Genomic DNA, 8,496 nt, shown 5'->3' with positions numbered 1-8,496 from the left:
AAAAAAAAAAAAAATCAATATCGATAAGTATCAAAAAAGTATTTTGGTATTGTATCGAATCAAAAATTCTAGAAACACCCGTCACTTACTGCCAGGTAAAACAGGTATAAATATATTAAGAATATTTTGCAAATATGACGTTAAAAGACACACATGTTCACCTGGTGTGTCATTAAATCATTTATTATAATCTCATCTCAGTGGAAGAAGTCGAAGCCTCGACATAAAACTAAACGTAACACTAGTGCAATTAAAATAATTAGCAGCATTATACGTATAGTGATCTGCTGCTGAGACCAAGTGGTAGTTAGTTACACCAGGGGGCGTGCTGCTACGGCTGCTATAAATAGATCCAGTGGTAAATACTTCCTACTTCCTCCAGGGGGCGCAGCAGCAGAACGATGGTCACGTAATGATTAATTAATGATAATTAATAACATGAAGTGTTGTGTTGAGGCTTCCTGCAGTGATCACATGACCAGTGATGACTGAACCTCCTCCTGTCAGTGTGGGACGGTGCCCCCTGCTGGCTGTACCTGTCCCAGGTTGTCGAAGTTGTACTTGTGGTGAATCCATCGATAGTTGGCGGCCAGACAGTCGGATTTGTTGGTGATGTTCTTCACGTCCAGACCCACGCAGTAGTAGAACTTGCCTTTGAAGAGCTGGGAAGAAAAGAAAAGAAAGGGGTGGGGGAGGGAGGAGGGGTCAGAGGCAGACGAACACGAGGACCATTTTTACCACGAGGCCCGGCGCCTGTGTGCCGCCGCTTCACGCAGCTTTTTGAAATCATTTCATAATTATTGTCTGCGATGACAGTGTGCGGCTGACGATTAAGTGAAGTTTGTTTTCCACCGTGTGTATTTTTCAGTCCCTCCTGAGAAATATATGACTCTGGTCTGGTTTAATGACGTCGACGTCAACGTTGGGACCGAGTGAAACGATGCATCACAGTGGACGCACAGAGACCGTAAAAACAAGAGACGGGACACGGTGGGATCTGGGACTAGCTACTAAAGAATACCAGGTGCTGAGCTAATTAAATAAAAATAGGAAACTGCAGGAACTTTTATAGTACTGTTGTGTTACGGCATTAAAATGCAGTAAAAAAAGTGTCCTGTTTTATTTTTTTGTGAATGATAATATAGAACAAAAGACCGTTCCTTACTGTGCAGTAAAAGAGAAATATTTAATGTTGGATAGAGAACTGTTTTTTTTCTACTGTAGGACGGTGGTGAGACCAGCCATGATGTAAGGTTTAGAGACGGCAGCAATAAGCAGAAGACAGGAGGAATGAGGTCATTCAAACTTCTACTTCTCCAGAGACGTGTGTCAAAGTTAAATTCTCTATCATATTTGTTGCCGTTTGTGTCAATAGAACCGTGCCGTCAGCTGAACCAGGGGTAAAAAAAAAAAACCCACCTTTGATAAATCCACCGTGCTCCTCTGACAAATGAGCTTTTATTCCCAACATGATGTGAGAGCGAGGGAAACAGAACGCCGCTGATTGTTGTGATTAATCAGCGCTGGTGTGAAGTGATTAGTGTGAACACAAATACTGTAGTGACAGTCACACCGCAGTGACGCTGTACCTCACACCAATCTGAGATTGTAACAGCACGATGACTGGAGCGGTGGGTCAGTTACGCCTAAGGGAGAGCGTAATGTGGAGGTCACTGAGACGTGGACGGGTTCAAGGACCACCTGTGTATTCTAACGATACTTCAAAACCCAAATAAGACTCAACTCCAGTCCCTCAGGTACAGCCTGACTCAGGCTCTGGTTTTTAGTCACATGGTGGCGCTGCTTGACTTCTCCTGTAGACAGGAAATCAAATTTAAGCGGCGACACAGGGTCAGTTCATTACTGGGTCAGGTGACCCCACCTGTACACAGAGTGTGATCTAATGAATGAACACTAGGTGGCATCGCCCCAGTGGGTGAAGTTCATCCCCCCAAAGAAAGGTGATGTTTCACATAAAACATTTCCCCCACGCTCACTTTGGTGAAGAGGTAAAATGCGGAGGTCACAAGTCGTCAAAATGTCGGAGCGGATCCCGAGTATCGGATCAGATTGAGCCAACTTTGAACCAACCTCATTCACGGCAGGTGTGTTCTGATTTACCTGATTTAAACATAACCCTAATGCTGTCGTTCATTATGGTGAATGTTTTGTTTGGTTTTTCCATCCACTGCTGCTGCTGTTCCTTTGTTCCATTTCGTTAGTGTTTACTCTAATTAGCCTCCGGAGTCGGGCAGTCGGGGCATGACTTCAGTGGAGGTTCACACCGGGACACACTCTCAGTTCACATTCACTTTTCCTAATTTCCCATTTTAGGTCTTAATGTGTCAGTCTAGACAGGGTTTAATTGAGGACAAATATTTTGACCTCCTTTAATTTTATATGTGCGAATAAAAAAAAGTCTCAAGTGGCCAAACGGGAGGTTTGGGGGTCAGAGTTCAAAGCCAAACAGACTAATAAGCAGCCCCTCCGACTAACTGAGTTCACGTTGGTGCAGAGGTGGAGAAGATGCATTTTCTTTTTAATTATGTTTACCTGAACACCGAGGATGCCAAAGATGATGAAGAAAGCACAGCAGATCAGAACAATGTTGCCGATGGGCTTGAGGGATGTGATGAGGGTCTCAACCACCAGCTTCAGCCCCGGAGCTCTGCTGATTACCCTGGAGGACGGAGGCAGAGATGCAGAAGAGACAAAAGAAAAAAAAAGAAAAGGGAGATAAAGAAGAAAGATGAGAACACAGGGAAACAAAGGTGATTGAACAGGAGAAGTGGAGACGGTGGTGCAGGAACCGTGGGTTTAATGACTTCACACTGAGAGTTCATTCATTTGGACCAAAATGACCTCCGGTGAATGTATTTACCGGCTGCTTCCACCTAAACTCCTCTGTCAGGAGCTGTTGGACCCAAAATGATTAAAGTTGTACCGTGGAGCCGTTGTTTCCCACCTGGAATTAAAAAGGTCCCAAGAGGAAACAGTTCAGGGAATAAAAGTCAACGGAAGACGGATGAGACGGAGAACAAATTAAAATCCACATTTGACAAAAAAATATTGTTCAGAAAAATGATTTTTATATTAATTTTTCATTTCCCTTTTTTTCATATTTTTATTCGAATACACCTCATTATCTTGAAATGAAATTAAAAACCCAAAGGAACCACATGTGTGGCGCCCCCAAGGGGAAGTCTGTTGCAGCAGATCTGCTGTTAACACAAGAATTTCCCAAGTATGGGATCAATAAAGTTCAAATGATTATTATTTATTATTTTTTTAGTATGAAATAAAACAGCCAGATGTGGCAGAATAAACTTAAAAAAATACAAAACTGCAGAAAAATATCTCAAATTCTAATTGCAAAACTTTTTGCAGATTTACTTTCATTTTTTAATGACATCTAAAATGTCCTTCTGCTGTGAATGTATGATGAATTATATCAGTGCCCACAGGTCAAGTCATCACGACTAAAAATAATAATAAAAAAAGTGTGAGTTTCCTCTGCCAACCTGAGGGGGCGCAGTGTCCTGAGCAGCCTGAGAACGCGCAGCACCCCCAGGATCTTTGCCCCCCCGGCCATGGACACCACGATGTCAATTAACGAGACGAAGACCAGGAAGCCATCTAGAATGTTCCAGCTGCTCCTCAGGTAGGCCGTCTCCCCCAGGTACAGACCCATGGACACCACCTGAGGAGATGAAGGGAGGAGAAGGAGCCGGTTGACTTTGATATTCAGATCTCCTCTCAGGCTTCACTCGCGGGGCAGTTTCATCGGGGACAGACCGTGATGAGAGGAGCACAGGGGACATGTTTGAAGAAGAGATGAGAGCCAGTAAATATGGGGGGGGAGGGAGGAGAAGGAGCAGGGGAGGACTGTGATGGAGGCGAAGGTGTTAAACTTACAAAGTAGATGAAAGGAGCGCAGGAGGAAAAAAAAGGAAAAACAAATGAAAGCTTCTTAATCCTTACGTTAGAACGCAAACGTTCAAAAGAGAAAAAGGTGAGGAGCCAGGAGCAGACGAGAGAGGAGGAGGAGGAGGTAGAGGGGGGAGACGAGAGGAGATTAGAGGGGAGGCAATTCAGATTTGTTTGGTGGAAATCCCTCTCCTCTAATGCTCATCCACATTCCATTTATAATTCATGGGTTTTGGAATATTGGATCCTCAGAAATGTCAAAGTCGACGTTTGTTTTTGAGGTGAACTTCGCTGTTGACTCATTAGAAAATGATTTTGATCGTCGCAGAGTGGAGAAAGTCAGGATAATATTGAAAAATAGTTTTGTATCTGTCACATCTACACATGAGCAGGAATTATTGCTGTTTGGTTTACACGTTGTTGCCCTGTTGCCCCACAGCTGGGTGGAAGGAAGGGTAACTCAACCAGAAAGACGACAAAAAGATATCTCAACGTAAGAGAGGGTGGAAAAAAATAAAATCACCCCAAAAAATGTCCCTTGAAAATGATATCAAATGGTAATGACTAAAACAACAACATATAAAAGCAATCTCCAAGGTTAAGTGGATAAGAACATTCTGTTACTTAAGAGGATAGTTCAGAAAGTTCCAAGACAAAATGAGACTAAAAGCCTCATTTATTCTCTGCTCTTCCTCCATTAGTCTCCACACACTTCTCTGAGTGCTGTTTCAGAGCAGAATTATTTCTTCATAAAAAAGGCCACGACTTTTAGTCTAAGGACTAAAATATTAAAATCATTTCAAATGTTCTTCTGGTTTGTGGAAAATCTGAAAAAACCAACTGGATCAGACTGGACTGGACTGTTTTGATTGGATGATCCAGGACCCTTCCTCAGTTCTGACAGAAGTTCTGGTGCTGAGCCAGAATACCTGAGAACAGAGTCGTTGAAGGACAATAAAAAGACGATCACCTTCGATCGGTTCCCTGAGGAACTCCAGCGAACATCAGCGAACCAGAGTCAACACCAGGTCATTTGTCACGTTCTGACAGACGACAGTGTTCGTTATGATGCATGTGTTTGATTTTGATTGATTTGATTGTTTATGGACGCAGCCCCCCCCCCCGGGACCACTGTCCTTCCATTATGTATCTGATCCCCATTGAAAATCCATAGCACATCCAGGGCCGGAGGCGGAGCTCTCAGTCAGCTGCTCTACTGTCGTCTGTGACTGACAAGGACGGTGAGTGTGTGTCACATCCACTTACACCTTCAACTGCACTGACACTGTACTACAGCGCAGAGGAATGACTGGACTGATCGTAATTGTCACCTGAATGATGCGGTGTTGACCTTTAAAGTTGTTGTTGATCAATAGTTGATCACTCACAGTCGGCCAATCACCGTAAATATTTTGACTAAATACGACAGTTTCTAGCTGTTATTAGAGGTCAGCGGTGGTCACACGCGTGAGACACGCCTCCCCTAGGGGGTGCCAAAGTGTCACAGCATAAAATGAAATTATTTGTTGTCACAAAAAAAATCATTTATGAATCCCTTTTTTTGAAAAGTTAAAAAACAAAACATTTTCAAATACATTCCAGCAGTTGTTGTTGATTCTCATCACGGCCAGGAGCACAGAAGATAGATTTACTGCAGAGGAGTGAGTGGGTTAGGGGCCGGGGGGGGGGGGGGGTCGTCCCTTATCTACTCTATAGGGGAGGCTCAGATTCACCCAACTTAACCCCCCCCTCCCCTGGATTAGACTCACTCTGTCAGCACTTTATGAACTAATGAAATATTTGACGAAAAGTTTCTAAATTATGTCCATGCATCAAAGTCGTCCTGATTATTTATATTCTGTGTTACACTGAGTTCTGTTAGTGAAGTCTGACTCCGGGTATTTTAAATCCTTTCTAATGTGACCTGTGAACGCTCCGTCTGAATGGCATACACAGAGCAAAAACAGAAGTATGTCTGGAAGCAGCTCTGCATTTACATTTAAAGCCTAAAAAACAGACATCGTTCTCCATTTAGAGCTTGTTTTTTTTTTTTTTTTTTTGGCAAACATTAGGATAAGAACCTTTAATGGAAACAAGACGTTTCTCCAGAAAGACCTGCTCTACATTTATTACCAACCAAAAAACAAGAGAAAAGAAATGTAACAATAAAAACTAATAAGAGAAAGTCTCAACCGTGTGTGTGTGTTTGTGTGACAAAAAAGACACAAACGTGCCAAATATGGACGTCAGCGGCGTCAACGGTCCAAAGAAACGTTCCTATTGGCTCTTCTTCTAAGGACAGGCGCTGGGCTGAGCAATCAGGATTAGATTAGGAGATTGACTGAAAATGATTCTTGAATTACGACAACGTACAAACACCTGTGTGTGTGTGTGTGTACGGTGGACAGCAGACAGGAACTGCTCATCTCACGGTTGTTTAATTATTGCTTCTCCAAGATGGATGAAGCCGAGAGATTACCCATAAGTCATAGGCGATCTCTCGCCTATGACTCTCGGCTTCATCCGCGAAAAGATGGAAATTAACACAAATGTTGGAATATATTCCCAGTAATGAAGGAATAATTTTAATTTAGATGAGTTTTATTCAGGCTGCATGTGCGCAGTCACATGACACGATGGTAAATTATAATGACTCTTAGACAAAAAAGTTCTAAAACCGGATAATAGAAAAAATAAATAAAAGATGGGACAAAAACAACTAATGTTCAAATGTTGATTTTCTTTTTTTATTCTACGTTCTAACCTAAGCTCGTCTTCAAGCAGAGTTTACATCAGAGACTTCCTGCGTTGTAGAATATTGAAGGTTTGTGGATGAGATTAGTTTTCAAATGTTCTTTCAGTTTAAAAAACCAGATTGAAACCTGTGGATTTCCTCAGGTTTCACTGACTTTTGCTCTAAATTCAAAATAGTCATTTTTTTGCAGGTTAAAAAAAAACCCAGGACAAATAAAGGGTAAAACATCTTGTCATTTTATTACAGGTTAAAAAAACAAACCCCAGGACAAATAAAGGGTAAAACATCTCAATAAAAAAAAAAGATACAAACAATAAATCAATCACCAGAGACAAGTCTGGACAGAAGACAAAAGATTTGTCCTCCTTCCAGAAGAAAAACAACTCTTTCCACAAAAATGCCAACGTGTCCCTGGGCCAGAAACCTCACCTACTGCACTGGATCACTACATCACTAAGATGTCAACGACTGACAGCGGCGTTCAGGCATCACCTCGGTGCAAATGAAGGAGGGCAGTTAAAGATAACGTGTGTGAACTGTGACATCAACAAAGGAAGGAAACAAACCAGTGACTAAAGTTTAGACGCAAAAACCAGCGACGACGACGACGACGGCGCGTGAGGAATAAAATAACAAGTGGAGCTCAGTTCAGCTCAGGGCCAGATGCAAATACAGAGCAGTGTGGGCCGGGCCCCAGCGCAGAGCTGCAGATGATCTTCATATACACATGTCTTCATTATCTTTGGTCATAAATAAATCACCACAGCCTTCTAACAAATGCAGAGAACGCCTGGAGACAGCAGGCCTTTAATAATGGATGATGCCCTGTCTTTTGGACAGCAGATTAATGGATTAAAAACAGTATGTGTGTGTGTGTGTGTGTGTGTGTGTGTGCGTTTGTGGGTAGCTGTTGACGACAGCGCCCTGGAGTAGCTAAAAGGCAGCAGAAGAGCGATGGACCTCTAATTAACTTCATTATCAAGCCGGCCATCGCTAATGGGACAAACGCAAGTGATTAAACTCCAAGTAACAGAGTTGATGGGAAAAGAAGGAGCTGGGATGTAAGGAAGGAGGAGGAAGTATGGAATAAAAAACTGGAGATGGAAAATAAAGAGCAGAAGTTGAAAAGAGAGAATAAAGAAAAGTGAAAGAAAGGAAAAATTAATTAAAGGAAATAAGAGTGAAATGAGATTTAAAAAAAAGAATGGTCTGGTTGAACAGTAGAGTCAGATCATTTCAAGAACCGTTGTTAACTTTTTACATTTTTTAATGACAAATAGAAGCTGTCGGTTCAACTCCAACCAAAGACGAGCAGAAGAATAAACCGGACAGTTAAATCAAAGTTCAATCTACCCATTTATATCAGAGCACTTTTGTAAACGTGTCGCCTCAACTCTCTAAACAGTCGGACAATCCTACCTTGACATCTTGACGTGAGAAAATAAAAAATGTTTGTACATTTTGTACAACTGAACCTGGAATTACTCAGGAGCGCGGCCACATCTCTTATCAAATTATAAGACACTCACGGATGATTGCTGGTTCAAATCCAAGCCCTTACTGTGCTGCGCTGCTTCTGTTTCACTGATGGAATAAATTTCAGTATAACTAAGTTTAGGTTTTTGTATTTATTTATTTACAAAAAAAAACATTTACTGTCGAATTGCTTTAATAGCAATGTCAAAAGTACAGGCGTGTTCTCTGGAAGTGGACATAAAGTGATTTGTGCAGGAGGAAGACTGTGGTGAAGAGAGGACAGTAAACATGGAGATGAGATTGAACTGAAGTGAGAAGAAGAAGAAGAGCAAAAGGGG

At 42.0% G+C, this 8,496-nt stretch overlaps 1 protein-coding gene across 1 annotated transcript in view; it reads right to left on the bottom strand.

The window, feature by feature from the left end:
* Positions 1-8,496, bottom strand: part of cacna1ib (calcium voltage-gated channel subunit alpha1 Ib) — a 136,423-nt gene that overhangs the window by 24,822 nt on the left and 103,105 nt on the right. Inside the window, 3 exon segments of the mRNA XM_025058458.1 lie at positions 516-662; positions 2,554-2,680; positions 3,522-3,700. Of these exon segments, the coding sequence (XP_024914226.1) occupies positions 516-662; positions 2,554-2,680; positions 3,522-3,700 (453 nt within the window).

The sequence above is a fragment of the Cynoglossus semilaevis genome, chromosome 9 (assembly GCF_000523025.1).
Source record: "Cynoglossus semilaevis isolate Cse_v1.0 chromosome 9, Cse_v1.0, whole genome shotgun sequence".
NCBI classification, from domain to species: domain Eukaryota; kingdom Metazoa; phylum Chordata; class Actinopteri; order Pleuronectiformes; family Cynoglossidae; genus Cynoglossus; species Cynoglossus semilaevis.
Note: the sequence above shows the minus strand (reverse complement) of the source record. Positions and strands in the feature narration are given on the sequence as shown.